Source organism: Heterocephalus glaber, unplaced genomic scaffold (assembly GCF_053883595.1).
Source record: "Heterocephalus glaber isolate CG9 unplaced genomic scaffold, H.glaber_assembly_v1.0 deba00001481, whole genome shotgun sequence".
NCBI classification, from domain to species: domain Eukaryota; kingdom Metazoa; phylum Chordata; class Mammalia; order Rodentia; family Bathyergidae; genus Heterocephalus; species Heterocephalus glaber.
Window position 1 is genome coordinate 50,916,774 of NW_028258317.1, and position 19,383 is coordinate 50,936,156.

At 40.6% G+C, this 19,383-nt stretch overlaps 1 protein-coding gene across 2 annotated transcripts in view; it reads right to left on the reverse strand.

Annotated features, from left to right (window-relative positions):
• Dock8 (dedicator of cytokinesis 8) overlaps positions 1–19,068 on the reverse strand; it is a 231,693-nt gene extending 212,625 nt beyond the window's left edge. For both annotated transcript variants that reach the window (XM_004838202.4, XM_004838200.3), the window contains exon 1: positions 18,721–19,068. In XM_004838202.4, coding sequence (XP_004838259.1) covers positions 18,721–18,773 — 53 coding nt within the window. In that variant the 5' untranslated portion in view covers positions 18,774–19,068. The remainder of the gene's footprint in view (positions 1–18,720) is intronic.
• Positions 19,069–19,383: the final 315 nt, after the last annotated feature.

A 19,383-nucleotide genomic window follows, 5' to 3' on the forward strand; every position in this document is an offset into this window, starting at 1 on the left:
CTGCCACTTACTACCCTGCCTTACAGTACAACTATATCTTGAACTCCCACTGCCTCCTGGAGTCTCAGGTGCTTCATCTGTACTCTTCCAACTTTTGGTTCCCTCGTAGCCCCACACCACATACCTGTGACTTAGACCACATAGTTTTTATCTTTCTGTCAATAGCAAACCAACCAAGCCTATATATATTCATTGATCATTTTGTTAATGACACTTTTTTTGTGTGAGTAGAACCTTGTGACAGAGATGACTAGCTGACCTCAAACCTTCATGCTCTCTTTTTATAGCAAAGAGTGGTTAATAAAACATGACTGCCAGGCAGAAACTATATTCCCCATCCTTTCAGGGCATCAATGGATCTTCATGCCATTTCCAAATTGAGGAATTTAAAACCTGGATGATCTTTTCCTCTTTGTTCTTTCTGTCCACTGGCTGGCTGAATGATGTCAGAATAACCTGAAAGTCGCAAGACATATAAGATGAAAGTAGGCTGGGTTCCTGAAGCAATGCTTGCAGCTGACCTGCATCAGACTGTAAGATAAACATGAAATGTTTTGTTGGGTTAAGTCACTGAGATTTTGGGATCATTATAACAGCTAGCTTGCCTTGATTAATACTGGACCTACAGCCCCAATATTCTCATTAGTCCAGGCTCTTGGAATTAGCTAAGCTCAGGTCTGCTACATTATTAGTGGGGTAAAAGGTGCCATGTCTCTGTGGAAATTCCACCACTAATTCATACCCACAGCAACTGTTGAAGGTTATGGCAGAGAACACTAGTTACCTGTTATTAATGCAACAGCTCCTTCATTCTAACTCAATTCTAGTTTCTAGTTTTGTTGGGTCTAACAATATATCAGGCTAAGTAAAACTACATTTTCCAACCTCTCTTGTAGATAGAAGTAACACAGCTCCAAACAATAAAATATATAAACACATGAGCTTCTGCAAAAGTTTCTTATAAGGGAGAGAAATTAGCTGGCATGTGTATCTTGTTTCCCTCATCTTCCTGTAACCCATATTGATTCAAAGTACAGTTTTAGGAGTCATCATGTCACCATGAGGATGAAGACACTTAGAAGGTTGGTAGACATAAAGACATAAGAACCTGAGTCTTCAGTGGCACTTTTGTCATGACATTACTCCTAGACTGCCTTCCACTGGAATTCTTGTTATATGAGTGTATTATTCATCTTTCCCATTACTGAGCATAATACCTGACACCCACAGCTTAATGGAATTGAGGTTTAATTTAGCTAATGGTTTTAGGAAATTCAGTACATGGTGAGCAGGATCCAGGGGAGGGACATCCTGGCAAGAGGGTGAGGTGGAACAACGCTGCTTTGTTCATAGCAGCTGTAAAGCAGGGCAGGGGAACAGTTCCAGAGAGGAATTTGCAGGGAACATATATAGTGTTTAAGATCATGCCTCTATGACCCACCCAGACACATATAGGAGCATGCTTTACTAATCTGCTAGGCATTTCTTAATCCAATGCAGTTGACATACCAAGGTTAATAATCACAATTGTCATCTCCACAACCAAACATATCTCCTTAAACCATAATTAATCTCCAAGTAAAGAAAATAACAAGTTTATAATTCCACTTAACATAATACAACTATCCTATGTATATCCAGAAATGCAATAAAGTCTCCCCAAAGTCTCAACAATTCCAGCATTTGTAAAAAGTCTAAGTCTCTTTTGAGATTCAAGGCAAATTCTTAGCTGTGAACCTCTATAAAAGTCAAAAATAAGTTACATAATCCCAAAGTACAATGTTACAGGGTAAACACTCTCATTCCAAAAGGAAAGAATGGAGGATAGAAGAGAATTAGAGCAAAACAAGATCAAAATTCAGCAGGGCAAACATTAAATTTTATAGCTTCATATCTGGCATTCAGGGCACACAATGGTAAAATGTAAGTCCTCAAGGGCTTGAGTGACCCCAGCCCTATGGCCTTGCCAGTTGCAGCCCACACAGCCTCTTTGGGTGACTCCAGTCATGACCTGCACCTTTCGTTGGCAATGTTCCACATTCCTTGTAGCTCTGATTTCTTGGGATCTCCACTACACCTTTGGCTTCATTCCCACAGCTTTACACACTACCCTCATGGGCTCCTTGCCTGATCTTCCAAGGGCAGCCTTTCTGACTCCATAACTTTCGCATTCTGCATGCAGTAAATCTACCATCATGTGGACCACACTGAAGTCTGCTGTCAGTAGTAGCAGCAGCCCTTGGACCTATATGTCTATGCATGATGAAATGAATCCCAAAGAACCAATTCCCTAGAAGAAACCTCCCCCTACTCTGTACGAGGGATCGAACTCAGGACCTTGTACTTTCCAGGCAGGAATGGCACCACTGAGCTACATCCCCAGCCCCTCCTTCTTGAGCAGAAGCCCCAGGGGCTTTCTTCTCAAATGAAAAGTTTACACTTTTGTGCCTTTGACCCTGTGATGGATGGGGTTTTGCTGATTCCTGAGATGCCCTCCATTAATCTTTCTTCTTATCCCTGTGTCAAGTACTTGGTTCTTTTTTAATGGTGCTTATCTCTTTAGCAACCACCCCTTCTTTGGCCCCAACTTTACACATAGTTCTTTCTGTGGCAAAATTTACATTTTTCTGGTCTGCCTTTTGTTCCAGATTCTCACCATAAGTCTAGCTAAAAGCTATCAGTACTCATGCTACAGCCTGAATGTCAGGCTGTCTTTACATTTTCTCTGCCAGAATAATTAGTATACCATCCTTAATCTCAGTCTTCTGCAAAATCTCAAGACATGGAAAAATTAGGACAATTTTCTGCTGGAGCATAACACACATGGCCTCCAGCATAATTGCCTATGGAGTCCCTTTTCCCAACTGAAACCTCCTGAACCTGGCCTTTACTGTCTGTATTCTGGTCTTCTGAACTCCAATCAGAATCTACCATCGGTCTCTGCTTACTGCACTCTAAGGCTTTACCAGCCTGCATCTCCAAACATTTCCAAACTCCTCCTGCAAACCAGTTCCATAGACTTCTAAACCACCTGATCAAGTACAGTCACAGAAATGATCCCACTTCTAGTACCATTTTTCTGTATTAGTCATCTTTCCCGTTGCTGGACACTTGACAACCACAACTTTTAAAAAGCATGGTTCAGGCTGGAGATTTAGCTCAGTGGTTTCGCCGCCTGCTGCGCAAGCACAATAACCCAAGTTCGATCCCCAGTACCAAAAAAAAAAAAAAAAAAAAAAACATGGTTTAATTTAGCTCACAGTTTCAGGAGACTCAGTACATAGTAGGCAATCTCCCAAGTAGAAACATCATAATGGAAGGGTGAGGCATAGAAAAGCTGCTTAGCTCATGGCAGCTGGGAAGCAGGGCACAGAAACAGTGCCAGAGAGAAATGGGAAGGGACCATGTAGTATTCAAGATCATACCTTCATGACCTACCCAGACATACCCAGGATCATGTTAATCTGCTAGGCATTTCTTAATCCAGTGAAGCTGTCATACCATGATTAATGGTCACTGTGAGAAAAAAATAAATCCCTAATTTCTTTCAACTATTGTATAGTTTATTTGTAACAGCTAAAAGCAATCCTGACAGAGACAGGTGTGATCCAAGACTGTAGTACAAATTTTCCTGATGTAGTCGTCTCTCAGTCTCACTGTCCTATTTCTTCTTCTACTGATTTTTATTTATTTATTTATTTATTTGGTACTGGGGATCAAACTTGGGTCCTTGCGCTTGTGCAGCAGACGGTGAAACCACTGAGCTAAATGCCCAGTCGCAATTCTACTGATTTTTAATTCTTCCCATCACAGAATTTCATTAGACAACAGCAGTCACTGAATTTCTGAGTTCTTCTTTGTCTTGAAGACAAAGAGCTCAATGACCCTTTTCCTAGTCAGTTAGCCTCAAATCCTACTTCTTTGAGGGACAGATGGCAATTTTCAGGCACCTTCTCTGATACTCTTAGACTGCTACATGGTCTCTGGACCAGGTAGCTCTGCCATCTGGGCTCTATCAGTGTGATTATGGGATTTAAGAGAAGCTCAGTAAGTTATTAAGTTCATTCACCTGTCTCCAGGCAGGACTGTGTTTAGTTCTTCTAGACATATAGTTGTCTTCCATGGGCCACAAAGTCTCTAACAAAGCATGACTCACTTGAGATCTTTGAAAGAGTCAATATAATCTGCTCTCAGTAAAATGAGTATTGTAAGTAGGGAAAGATAAGACCTTCTGCATAAATATTCTGAAGTTTTAAATGGGACAGGATTGATTTCTCTGTTGGGTGTGGTGGTAGATTTAGTAGGCAAATATTGTAGTTTTTCCCTTTGAGAAAGTTGAATCTGTTTCCTTAACCCTGGCAGCTGGGTTGCTTTATGACTTGTACTGACCAATGGATTTGGTAGAAAGGACTTGACGATTTCCCGATTGACTTGCGGCTTCCACCTTAACCTTCTCAGAATATTCCCTACACCATGTAAGGATGCAAGCCAGAACAGAGAAATTACTGAATGATGAATGACTATGTGAAGGTGAAAGGGCCTGGTCAACAGTCAGAACCAGGGCCTTGGACTTGTGAGGGAGGCCATCTTTTTGCTTTACTTGAGCTAACAGGAAGCCACATAAATGGTCTCAGTAAGATCAGCAGAACTGTGCAGCTGAGCCTAAACCAAACTTTCAACCCATAGAACTATGAGAAATGGCAAATGAGCAAACTTATTTTAAGTTATTAAATTTTTGGATGGCATATTGGTTTCCCATTACTTCCATAACAATTTACCACCAACCAGGTGGCCTAAGAGAAATTTATTTTCTTGTAGTTCTGGAGGCAAGAATCTGAAACAAAGTGCCAGCAGGACCATGCTTCCTTGGAAGCATGTCTCTTCTAATGAGGATACGAGGATTAGATTTAGGGCCCACACCAATCTAGTATGACTTCCTCTTACTTGATTACATCTGTAAAGACTTTTCTGGTAAGATCACATCCTCAGCTACCTGGCTTAGGGCTCTTTTGGGGTGATACACTTCAACTTCTAATATGTGGTTTGTTAAGCAGCAAAATATATTTATAAAAGTACAGCAAATTTTCTACTTTGAACATACAAAGATAAATTAAAGATAATAAAACTGAAAGGATTATCATATTCTTAAATATAATATTATAAATGACAGTGCCAGTGAAGGTTTCAAAATCTCCTATGAAGGGGGATCCAAATAGAATCTTTTACTTATTATTAAAAGAGTTAATGCTAGTGCAAAGGGAAATTTGGTGCACATTAGACAGCATCAGGTATCCTGAACAACTTTATCCATGTGTAAGAGTTATTTTGTAGGAATAAAAAATAGTCTTTCTTTCTAAGATCCAAACATCCTTTGTTCAGCATGGCATGGGATATCTGTGTAGAAGTCATAACCTTGTAAGAGCCTCCAGTTACCACTGTCTCACTTCCCTTTTCCCTCTTGCAGAAATTTTAAAGGAGTGGCCTCCACTAGCTTCCTGTGTTTCCTTTGCTCTAATTCCCTCTATAACCCTGTGAAATCTGACTTCCTTCCCAGCTCCACCAAAACTGCTGTTTCAAACGATTTCAATAAGCACATTCAAGACAGATCTAATGGCTCTTTCTTGGCCCTCATAATGTGGCATCTGACATTTTTTAACTGTCCTCTTCGCTCTCTTCTCTAATACTACACATCTGGCCCATCTTTGACAAAGTCCCCCACCCTGCAACCCTCCCACTCACTTTGTAACTCTTCCCTCTTGTACCAGCTGACAGAAACTCTTGCCTTGGGCCCATCCCTCTTCTTTTTCTACTATACTTCCCCACTTGGAAAACACATCCATTCTTCAGTCCCCATCCTCAAGGCACAGATGGCTTCTTAGCCAGTATTTTCTATGACCTACTGCTCAAGCCCCAAGCCTGTATCTCAAGCTGCCCAACAGAAATGTTGAGTATTTTGTACTTCTCTGCATTTATCAAGCTAGGCTAGATTATATCATGATAATAAATAATCCAAAAATCTTACTGGTATTTAAAAACCAAGATCTTCACAGGGCGATTGCGGCTCTGCTCTATTGTTTTTTTGTTTTGTTTTTGGTACCGGGGATGGAACTCGGGTCCTTGTGCTTGTGCATCAGGCGGCGAAACCACTGAGCTAAATCCCCAGCCCCTCTGCTCTATTGTTTTGACTCCAGGATGCAGATTAGCCTCCATCTGGAACATGCTTCTTGGACAGAACAGAGAAAAGATAACGTGATAAAGCCCAAGGTGTTCCTTACACTTTTACCCAAATGACCACATCACCTTCAACACGGTAAAAGCAAAATCCTCCCCCACAGAGGGATAGCAAATATCTGTAAGTGTAAGGTCTACTACGTCCTCCTAAACAAAAATTCTACAAGGGAAGTTCAAACTCATCCTTCCAAAACTAACTTCAAGTCTTAATTTTCATAATTTGTCATTTGTACCATCTGTATCTTATTTGACCAAAATGGAAATCTTGGTGTCATGACATTTAGAAATGGTACAAAAGCATTCTTTGAAGAAAATTTAGAAAATATTTACACACACATATGCACATCTCCCACACAATTGAATTGTTGATAATCCTCACACCCAGGATTAACACATGGTGTTGGTACATGTCCTTCTAGTTCTTTCTCAAGTGCAGGCACTGATCTATTTATTCATGTCTATAGAATGCTATGCACATACTCATTTTTCAAGAAAATGATACACTATACATATAATATTCTGGCTGTTAAAAGCTTATCAGACTCACTTAATATTTTATTTTTCTTATTAAAAATACAATCTATATGGTATACAGACTTGCAAATGTAAATATACAGTTTTGACTTCTCCCCTGAGTCTAAGATTGCATAATAAAACTGCTAGTAGGTAATTCTTCTTGAATGTGTATAAGCATTTTTGACTTCATATGTCCCCAATTGAACTTATGATTCACCCAAAACCCTATTTCCCCTTCAATATTTTTCACCTCTGTTAGAAGTGTCACTATCTACCTATAACTCCAACCACAGAGATACTACATTCTCTTTTTCTCTCACTGACCCCCCCCCCGCCCGTGTCAAACCCATCAGCCCTAGCTCTAACTCTGCTGCCCTCTTGATTCAGCTTTGTGTCAGTCCTGCCGAAGAAGCTTTCCCTAGATACTGCTCCATCTCCCTGTTGGTGTCCTGGATCCACACACCTTGCCTTTCTCTACATGATAGCTATAGTGATTTCTTAATCACAAAAGTCAATTGTTCCATACCCATGCTCCAGAATCCTTCCTATTGCACTAAAGAACATTTAAGATTTTTCCATGCCTCTAAGGCCTTTATGTGATGTGCTCTTGGCCTACTTTTCCATTCATCTTTGTTCCCCTCCTCCCTTCATTGCACTCTAGACACACCAGCCTTTGCTTGTCTTCCTACATAGCAAACTCCTGCCTGGTCTTGGCCCTCAGGCCACCTCTCAGGGTTGCTTTCCTTGACCATTCTGTTACCCCCACAGGCCCTTTCATACTTTTTTTAAAAAACAGCCCTTATCTGATATAGCCTTACTTATTGCTGATTTATTTCTTTATTATCTCCTTATTGGAATATTTCTTCTTTTAGATCAAGAACCCTGCCAGTCTTCACTTGATCTTAGCCAAAAGGCCGAGAAGCGATAAGAACCCTGCCAGTCTTATTCACAACTCTATCCCCACAGTTACACCAGTGCCAGGCATATAGCAGGCTACAATCAATATGCATGAAATGAATGACTGAACAAATACTTAGTTGCTTCTGAAATCCTGCTGATTCCCTTTAAAATGCAGAACCAGACCCTCTGTTTGCATTATTACCCTGGCCTAATCCCAGGCCTCATCACCTCACATCAGAGTTGCTGCAGCTCCCTCCTCAATCCCCCAATCCACTCTGTTCTCTGCTCATTGGTCTTCCTGCAGTATTGGTTCCTGTGTCAGCCCCTCCCTGCCCTTCAGGGCCTGGCTGAAGCCTCTCCTCCCTGCAGGTGTTTCCCTGGTCCCCAGGGCCACAAACTTCCGCCTAGTTCTGTCACTCCTGATCTTAATCTGCATCCAACACACAACCCAGCAACTGCCTCCTATATTTCTAACTTTTGCATTTGTGTTAACCTGCTCACACCAGCTGAATTCTGAGGGCATGTATACTGCCTGTTTGACAACAGAAATTCATAAGCAATAAAAAATCTTGCTGATTTGAATGAAATTATTGGTTAGAGAAATAAGACAATAGATAAATACTCCTTCTAAAGCGATACTGTGAGAACACCTAGTGATTTGGAATGGAAGAGTAAGATATTAGTAGGCAGAGTAAGCCAGAATGAATGGGAAGTGACAGTCTTGTTACCCCAAAGAACAGACAGCTAATCACTCCCTTGAGACATTTACATTAACTAGCAGGGCAAGGACTCCCACATTGACAGTGGACTTTGAACCCAAGTTTTCCTACCAGCTTATGGGAAAGTGAACTACCACTGTAGTGTGAATTACTGCATGGTGATTGATGGCTTCCTCTGAGAACTCCAGTTTGCCCCTCTAGTGAAGCACAAACCAAGGTGAGTACTTCCTGCTGACAGCCAGCTTTCCCTGAGTGTTCACATCACGAAGCAGAAAGCTGTGGTCAGTCAGTTCCACCAAAGAGGTGTTTGCTATGGGTTGAGTGTTGCCCTGAATGAGAGGACAGTGAAGCAGAGACCTAGGGGAAGCATTTTTACACATGGCCAGTCTTCTTAGTTTGTCTGATTTTCAGTGTGGTACAGCAGAGAAATCATGTCCCCCAGAACCAACAGAGCTGAATTAAGTCTGACCACTGAGTCATACAGAGGCCAATATATCCACAGCAAGACTTCTGAGCAAATACCATACCTTCCTTTGCTAATCCACATACTTTGCCTAACAAAGCCTCCTGCCAGTGAGACAGAGTATTTATTTAATGCTTTAAAACCCATGTATTTTCAAATGAACATGTGATCAACTCAACTGCTGATCTCAGGTCAAATGCAAATCATGGGTACTTTTAGCTGGCAGAGGAAAAATTTTTCTTTGAAGAATTTCCTGGCCATCCCAGCACATGAATAACATGATTATAATGTTAGGGACTGATTAGAAAATATTATCAGAATGTACACATGTAAATAATTGTTGATCTTTATAATTCCATGTGAGCAGTCCCATGCCATTTATTGTAATAAACCTGTCTTTCTGGAATCACTTTTGGAACTCCTCTTAGCAACTGCTTTCAGTGCTATCTGGAGAGGCTCCTATGTGAAAGTGCTCCATGCCTTTGCAATTATTTCTTACCTTTAACTCAAAATAGCACTACCTAACTTAATAGGCTTGCTTGAATGTTAATGACTTTGGCTTTTCCCAGAAACTACAGGATACGTTATTGTTCATGGATATGCAGAGAGAGAGAGAGAGAGAGAGAGAGAGAGAGAGAGAGAGACAGACAGACAGAACACTTCATGACAGTGCTTACCTGAAGGAGAGGGAGCAGAAGGGAGAACAGGATGAGTGAACAGAACAAAGAGAAATTCAGATTTATCTGTTAATGGTCCTTCTAAAAAAATAATTAAGGCAAAAGTGACAAGACACTAACACGTTAATTCTGGCCAGTGGGCTCTTAGATATTTGCCACATAATCATGTATATTTTCTACACTTTTAAAACCTTTCAGGTAATTTTTAAAAAGCAGATTCTCCCTCAAAGGAAAAGGATTTCATACCATTGAGCTTATTTTTAAAAATCAGTGTACTCTAGTCTTTGAGTAGAATTCGAAAACAGTTTCCAAAAAATGCTTTGGATGACACCACTGCATTAGATGACCCCTCTGAAAGTGTATCACCCAGCACCAAGAGCCAGGAGGCAAGGGGAGGCTCCCTCACTTTCCTGTCTGTAATTTGAGGTTAATCTTGCTCCTTACAGGCAAGGCCCATTAGTCCCTTGTCATTATATTTCCAGTGCCTAATCCAGTATTTAGAATATAACAACAACAACAACAATACCACCCCCCCGAACCCCCAGCCCCTACCCTCCGCCAGGGATTTAACTCAGTGGTTCCGCCACCTGCCTTTCAAGTGCAATGACCCGAGTTCGATCTCCGGTACCAAAAAAAATTGAGTTCGAATATAACAACCCCCAATAGTTGGAATAAGTGAATTAATGAAAAATGAATGAATTAAATATGAAACTAATCAGCCCAGGATTTACAAGCTTACTAATTTATCAAAAGATGTGAGAAAGAGGGTGGAGTTAATTGCTTTACAGTTCTGCTTCTTTTTTTTTTTTTTTTAGGACAAGGGATCGAACTCAGGACCTGATTGTGAGGCAGGTGCTGGAACCACTGAGCTAAATCCCCAGCCCTGCATTTTTTAATCTAGTTCCCATCTAGCTGTTTCACTTTTTGGCTTCTATCATGGGAAAACAAGCAATTTTCTTCTTTGAATGATGAGAATGGTAGGGAAAATCGGGAAACTTTCCAAGGTTTCTGAGTACAGGAACACTTAAATGTCACATTAGCCCCAAAATGTCAAGCCCAAAAGAAAAGGAACACATAAGTGTATGAAAGAAATCCATACTCTTAAAACACATTCAGTGAGATATATTATCTGGAATCTTATTGTGTGATTGAATGGGATTGTGATTTTCCATCTGCCATTTTATTTTAAAGGGCAGGGGTTTACATGCTCTAGAAGGAGCAGATTGGGTTACATTGCTAAGCAAAGTGAAAAGTACAGTTCAAGATCTGGTAATTATAGGCTCGGGATGTAGCTCATTGGCATCACACTTGCCTGGCAAGTGCAAGTTTCCTGAGTTCGATCCCCAGTACCAGCAAAAAAAACCCCCCACCAAGATCTGGTAATTAAACTACAACTGAATCAATAAGTTGTTAGAACAGCCTTTAACCCACCTATTCAGGGACAAAGCAGGAAGAAAGTGAAAAAAAAATCACCATCTTTAGTTGCATGTAAGTCTAAGAAAAAAGAAGTGTATGACCATTTTCATCACTAAAGAATGACTTCAGAGGTCACTGAGTGACCTAGGAGAGAAGCGAAACAGGAGGAGGTTAGAAATATTTAAGGGAAAGAATCAAGATTGGCAAATAAAGATTTGAAAGAATGATAAAGCTCTTAGAGGAGTATGAATATTAGGAAATAAGTATTCTTAGGGCCCCTGGTGGGAGTTTAAGTATCTTTTCTGGGAGTTAACTTGAAAATCAAAAGCTTGAAATACATGTTTTTTTCTTTGGGGAAACAATTTTGCTATTAGAAATGCGTAAGAAAGTATTTGCAAAAAACAAAAAAAGAAGAAAGTATTTGCACTAGTGCAGAAAGGTATATGGTAAGACTGATCCCTCAATCTCTATACATTATTGTGAGAAGTTAGAGTCTATCTTAATATCCAGTAATACCGAATCAACTCAATAAATCATCATATATCTATGTAAATGATGATGTAATCTACATTGATTGACAAGGGGAGTTCATGATTTTTTTTTAAATAAAAAAGCATTTAATTTAGTATAAAAAATATGATCTTATTTTTGTAAAAATAGAATGTACATCCAAATGTTAACAGCTGTCAATAGAAATGTAGGTAATGGTTTTTTTGTTTGCTTGTTTCTTTACATATCAATTTGTGATAATGAACATAGATGAAAAGAACAGAGGGATGGAAAAGCTCTGTCTTTGTGGCTGCCATCTCTTCTTTTCTTCATCTGCGTATCTCCAAGGCCTAGCACATCACTGAGAACATAATAACCCTCAATAGCTATAATGTGTGAAAAAATAAACGATTACAATCACTTGATCAGAGTTCAGGGGGACACAATAGACTGCCTTGTACTCTAAGCCAACTTTATCAATTTGTTTGCTTTCAACAGAACCCCAGCATACAAATGTGTTCACATGCACTTTCAGAGATGTCAACCTGTTTTTGTTCTATGTACCCATGTGTCAATATAGCAAACTGTACCACTAGAGTACAGACCCCCGAAGAACAGGAACCATACTTAACTACAGTCACACCAAAATCACATGTTACCTAGGGCCCAGAGAGCTTTCTAGCTGCTGACAAGTAGTAAATTATGAATATTTATAGGGACAGGGCTAACACATTTCCATTGCTTTAAACCTTTATCATATTGCCCAAAACATTAATAAGCACCTAGTTTGCCACTGAAAAGACTCAAGTGCTTCTGTTTCTTAGCCTTCTCCAGGAATAAGTCAGATATTGGACTGAGGATGTAGCTTAGCAGTGCTGTGCCTGCCTGGCAAGCACAAGGTCTTAAGTTCAATTCCTGGTACCAGAAAAAAAGAAGTCAGATTATTGTCACATCCCTGGCTTCTCACAGTCTCTGGTAAAAAAGGTTAGGTGTTTTTAACACCATCCTATTACCACTCTAGCTCTGTGTAGGGAGCTTAATGAGACCTGGTCCCTGACCACTACCTGTCTCTATAGGAAATTGTGTGATGTTAGTATATTTTCTTTCCATAGGCCCATGAAGAAGTCAGTATTAGCTACACAAGTACATGTGAATTGTCAGAGCACAAAGGACTACTGAAGAAAATTGCACCCCAGGCAGAGGTTCTTTTAGTATGTGTCCCATAAGGCATCCTCAGAATAACACCGGATGCCTGAAGTTCAAATAGAACTTTTGCAAGAACCTGGAAGGAAGTTATTTTAAACATGGAAGACCACAGATTCTGATTTTGATGACCTGAAACCCCTATTAGTGTGTGGTCTACAACACATCAGAAAAATAAAGCAATTTCTGAAATCACCACCAACTCCTTCCACCTGCCACCACCTCTGCTAAAGGACAGCACTGTTCGTACTCCAGATATACATTTATATACAAGAATGCATGTATGAAAAAAATGTATTATTTTTGCAGACAAAATTATCAAATACTTCTTAGCTCTCTATACCTCATACTGTTTTTGGTCCTTACACCTAAAATTATTGAGGTTGTTCTTTTTAGTCATGTAAATTAAATGCTACATTAAAAACATAAACATGGCATGTATTTAAGAGACTACCTTGTGAAATTTTAATACAGTATATTTTGTAATGTTTAAATGCAGTATATTGTGTAATGTGTATATCTAGCTCCTTAAACTTTGTGATTTCTTTTTTTTCTTTTGGTACCAGGAATTGAACTCGGGTCCTTGCTCTTTGTGATTTCTTTGTGATGAAAATTTTCAAAATACTTTTAGCTTTTTGAAATATATAGAGTTCATTATTATTATCTGTAGTCACTCTACTAGGCAATAGCACACCAGAATTTGGGGTCATTCTTTTTGTTCCTTTTTGTTTGTTTGTTTTTGAGGCAGGGTCTAGCTTTGTAGCCTAGGCTGATGATCACCTTGCCTCAGCCTCCCAAGTGCTGGGATCACAGGTATGCACCAGCATGCCCAACTGGGGTTGTTCTTCAAAGAAATCTTTACATAACTTTATTTCTTAGTACCTTGTTTTATTTTCAGCAAAATCACTCTTTTTTCATGACTGTTATGCCTAATACTTTGTTCCACTTTTTAAAGAGTGAAATGAAAGTATATAAATGTCTTAGCACAATACTTGATAGACAGGAAGTAGCCAATAAATATTACTTATTTTATTTAAAAGTTTTAAAAGATGCAGCACAGTGTAGTAGTTCAGGGAGAGGAGTCTGGAGCCAAATTGCCTGTATTTGCCCTTTAATTAGCCGTTTGTGACTTTGGACAGTTTACATAACTTCTCTGTGTTCAGCTTCTCCATCTGGAAAATGAAGACAGTAATTGTTTTGGGGTTTTTTTTGTTTTTTTTTTTTTGGTGCCAGGGATCGAACTCAGATCCTTCTGCTTGCGCAGCAGGCGGCAAAACCACTGAGCTAAATCCCTGGCCCTACAGTAATTGTTCCTACTTAGTAGAGGTGATTAGTTATGACACATAAAGACTCAGCTCAGCTACATACCTGCCATCCTGTAAGCAATATAGAAGTATAAGCTATTATTTTTTGTTTTTTTCAATTCTGAATGTCCGGAGAATTGTTAATTTTTTTTTTGCATTCTATATTTTTGCTTTCTTTATCTGAAGTTCTATGTTACTTTAATATTTGATCAAGCTGTACATCTAGTCTGTGTTTGAGAGAAACCAAAATTTTGTTTAATGAATTTTCATAGAATTAGTGATAATTTTATAATCTAAGAAAGCACTAAATTCCAAAAGGAAAAAAAGGTAATTAAGAAGAATGAGTGATTCTTCAAGGATGTATTATGACATTTAATGAATCAATGCCAGAAATCCCAAATGCAAACATTATTATGAAATGCCTAATTCAGATATAGTCTTTCTTTTGCACTTAAGAAGTCAATGACAATTAACTTGAAATAAAGTTAAGCATATAATGCTTAAGAGAAATTAAATTTTACTCTTTTAACTCAGAAAAATTCAGTGATAAGATTTTTCTGTTACATCTTCCTGAGCTGTGGGTTGCAGAGAAATTTGTAAGTGTAATAAGTTGTACAATTTCCTGTACCTTGGTGCTCGAAGTAAGTGCTGTATGATGATTTCCAACACATGGAATTTAGGCTTTATAGAGCATACGAAGCCAGGCATAGTGGTACATGCCTGTAATAACAGCACTCTGGGAGGCTGAAGCAGGAGGATTGCAAAGTTCAACCGACTTAGCAAGACCCCATTGCAAAATAAATTAAAAAGGGCTCTGGAGTAGCTCAGTGAAAAGGCTCTGGGTTCATTCCCTAGTACTGAAGAAAAAAAAAAACAAAAGCATGAGCGATCCAGGGCAGTCATGGTGAGATGGTCACTGGCAGGTGTTCTCAGGATCCCCCTTGGCTGTGGCTCTGCCCCTGTCCTGGGCAATGCTGCTTTCTGGAAGTCACAGAATGTGGAAACAGTGGGGGCCATGCTTCTCTGGCTATGACATAGTCTGCTCACTCATTGTTAAAGCCGATGTGGACAGAGCTGAGTTCTTTGCAAATAAAAATTTCAGTATATCAGATTTCAATATTTCATTAATAGAAAGCATACTAGTTTTACTCTATAAATATTTGTAAGGGATAGTATATATCATTCTAAGTAAAAAGGTAAAAAAATATGAACACATTGAGTGTACCAATGGCCATATTTCAACACTATCTTACTTCTGCAATTTGATCTATTTAAAAAACTAATAGGTATAAAAGGGAAAACATTTTCTCATCCACCTTCAACACTGCAAAATATCACATTGTTAGACTGTTTACCTATTAAACACTCACTGATTAGTGCTACTATCAGGATAATAGCTTTTAGAAAAATTATTTCCTCATTTGTTTTGAAGAAAATTCTTAATACATACAGATCAAAATAGCATAGGTCCAATTAAGAGCACTGTCTTTGGGGCAGTTTGAAATCCTAGCTCTGCCACTGCTGGTTGTATGGCTTTGAACAAATGGCATGGGCTTGTGCAACTACATCTCCAAGCTTCATTTCCTCTTTTGTATGAGACTACTTAAGCCTCATAGGTTTCTGTGAGGATTTAATGATACAATCCACTAAGGGTATGACATAATTTCTGGGAACATGTTAAGTGACCAATAAGTGATGAACTTTAATATTAAATTAAACACGTGTATTCTTATCAGTCTGTTCCTTTGAACAGTAACTTCTGATGAGCTTTTCAGCATAACTCTTCCAATCTAATATATAAAATGCTTCATGAGCAGAAACAGAACCCTAAGAATAGAAATATGCAACCCATATTATTGCCTGAGGATTAGAGAATATTTTGCATTCTATTTATTTTATATTTTATTTAATTTTATTGGTACAATTTAAATATATATAATGATCACTTTCATGGTATATCTTGATTCCTCTTTTTCTCCCAACCCCCTTCCCTCCCTTTAATCTCCCCTCCCTCCCTTATTTACAAAAGCTTTGTTTCCATTTTTTTCCTTTTCTCATTTTTTCCCCCCTTTACCCTTCCTTTTCCTCCTCTCCCCTTTTCACAGTTTCCCTTTCCTTTTGAACAGTTTCTTCCTTTTTCATATTATTTATTATACATGTTGGTCCTATTTTACACTTTCAGTTCCTCACACCAGAGAGACAATTCAATATTTACAAATATGTGTCTGTTTATTTCACTTAAAGGTATAGTCTCGGGTGGGGGATTTAGCTAAATGGTGCCACTGCCTGCTTCACCAACGCAGGGTCCTGAGTTTGATACCTGGTACCAAAAAAAAAAAAAAAAAAAAAAATATATATATATATAGTCTCAAGTTGCATCCATTTAGCTATGAATATTTTGAGTTTATCTTTCTTTATAGCTAAGTAGTACTCCATTGTGTAAAAAACCACATCATCTTTATCCATTCATTGGTTGATGAGCATTTGGTTTGTTTCCAAGATTTAGCTATTACAAACTGTGCCACTATAACATGGGTGCACATACATCATTGTGATATGATGCTTTTAATTCTTTTGGTTAACTTGAGTGGCCCCTACTTGGTCAGATTTCACCACACATTCTGTTCTGCTGAGTGTGTTTGGTGTTCTCAGCTCAGGGGTAGAGGGCATATGAGAGAGAGAGCACAGCCAAGATAGCTGCATGTGGTCACAGGAAGCTCCACTCCCAGTCCAAGCAGTCTCTGCCTGAAAAGTACTCCAATTTCAGCTTTTTTTTCTTATTAGGCTCTCAAAGATGCTGCTGCTAGAGAGATGATGACAGTGAAGCTGACGACAATAATGACAATGATAACTAATATTTATTTAACATTTACTCTGAGCCAGGCCCCACAAGCACTTTGTGCCTATTATTTCATTTAATCCTCCCAACAGTCATTAGAGGCAGGTACTATGATTATGTCATTTGACATGTTCAGAAAGGAACGTGAAGAAAAGTTCAGAGAGGTTAAATAATATGTCCAACATCACAGTTTGCAAGAAAGAGCCAATTTACAAGCAGATCTGATTCCAGCCAGGGCTTTTATTCTTTGTTGTTTTGTTTTGTTTATTGAGACAATGTCCAGTCATGTAGTTCAGGCTGGCCTTGAACTCACTACAAAGCTCAGATTAGACTCTAGCTCAAGGCAGTCCTCCTGCCTCAGCCTCCCAAGTATTGGAACAAGACATTTATTCTTGACTCTTGGGCTATACCAAGCGCACAGCTACTTGTAAGACTGCCTAGACAATTAGTCTAGGTCTTGGCCACTCAACCCAGATCAACCCCTTCCAAGCTCACCATTTGTAACATCTTTCCACCCTGGTCATGCTTCATGATCTACAATTCTCCCAAGGTATGGAGACGCTGCTATGGCAAGTGGTACATCCATTAGCGACTTCAGTTTGATTCTCTCAACCAATGCCCCAAACAAGTTGCCCCTCCTGGCAGGAAACAGCCATAAAACTTAATGCAGAAGAAAATTCTCATAGGAAGACCCTTCATGTAATTAATGCCGCCCAGTGATGGTGAATCTTTTAGAGCTTTCAACGATAGGAAACAGCTGGCTGCGGCACATGTGCCATAGGTTTGCCACCACTGCTTTTTGGTCTTCAACATTAATATACATTTCATATTAATAATTAAGCTTATTTTACAGATGAAATAGTAAGGTAAGAGATAGCTTGCTCACAAATGCACAGCAGGTGGAAATAAAATCTCTATTAAAATTCCATATGCCCTCTGGAAGTCCTTACCATCTCTTTATTCTGGGTTTCTCCCTGATGGCTAGGACTTCACACATGGGCAGCACAAAGATGAACTTACTGTGGAACAGCCTCTCACGGGCTCAAGTAAAAGAAGACTTTAATCCTAGAGCTGGAGTGGCAGCAGAATAAAAAGTTGACCCTTCAGAATAAGTTTCCTATTATCTCATAACCAGACAGGCTACATTTCTCAGATCATGGCAAAAATGCCTCCAAATACCTGTCATCAGTTTTCAGTGAAGGAAGAACTGCAGTTAAAGCACCTCTGCTGAGAACTGAGCGCTAAATGTGCTTACATTTAGTGTGTACAATTTTGATAATGAATTGGAGGATGGGTCAGGAATCCTGCGTCCTTAGTTCTTTGCTGGAGTGCCACAAATCTAAAAATGTCAGCTATGGGTCATTCCCTTTTTGTGTATTTTAAATTAAGAATTTTTTAAATTACTTTTTTCTACTTCATGGTCCACTTTGGACCAGGGAATAAAAATAGCGATGTCAACCAGGAGCCAAATTTTGTTTTGGAACAATAAAATGAGAGGGGGAAAGAGTCCTATTTAGGACAACCAAAGTCTTGAAGCAGCTGCCTCAAAACAAAAGTCTCATTTCAAACCTTCTCAGTACAGGCTGAAAGGATGGTGCAGTTTGTGAGACACTGGGGTGCACAACGAGGCTGTTTGCGCCCCTCACGCTCGGGCCAGGCCACCTGTCTAGAACCCCGAGGGCAGCGCGGGCGACAAACGGTTGGCGAGGAGGCGCGAGAAGCAGCAGGGGAAGGGACACAAGTGGCCGAGGACGGCCGAGTGGTCGGTCTTTTCCCTAGAAAGACGCGGCTGGGCCCGGGCCCCCGGCCCCGGCGCGCTCCGGCGCAGCAGACCCGGCACCCGTGTCTCTCAGGCTCGCCCTGGGGCGGATTAGCAGGGACTCCCGGGTCCCAGGCGATGGGGCGGCGCCCAGCCGGCTGCGTCTGGACGGCCGCCCTCCGCGGCTCGGCGGGCGCGTCTTACCTGTTGATCTTGAGCGCAAACGCGCGGCGCTCAGCGCTGGGCAGCGTGGCCATAGCGGGCCGGTGCCTCGGCGGCTGCAGGTCGTCTCAAGTACGGAGAGCTGGGGCCTGGAGCACCGCAGAGCCGCCGCAGCGCACGCCGAGCCCGGCGCGAGCCTCATCTGTCAGTCGGGAAGGGAAACTTCCGCATTTCCACCTTCGGCGCTGAAATCACCCCGGGGGAGGGCCCAGCCTCTCCGCCGCACCGCTGTCCGGCGCAGCCACCCGCCCGGCCTGGCACGCAGGGGCGACGGCTCCGGACTGCTGTCTGGGGACTCCGCCGACGGCGCGCTCCTCCCGGGGACCTGGCCTCGGGCAGAAAGGCGCGCGGGCGCAGGCCGGAAACTCCATCTGGCCCTGGCCGGAGCTGGAGGCTGCCAGGGAACATGGGCAGGCGGGGGAGCCCGCGCTTCCGACCGCCGCACTGAGGTGGCAGTTCCTTAGGACAGGCCTTACTGAGGGGCGACAGCATTCCCGGGAGGTGGCAGATTGAAGAAAAGACTTGGTGGAATCGCTTAGGATACTAATCAGCAACTTTCGCATGCCGTATACTCATCTTCTGTTCTTCATTATTTTACATGATATAATGGTTCTATCCAAGGAATAAATATAACTTTTTTCATTT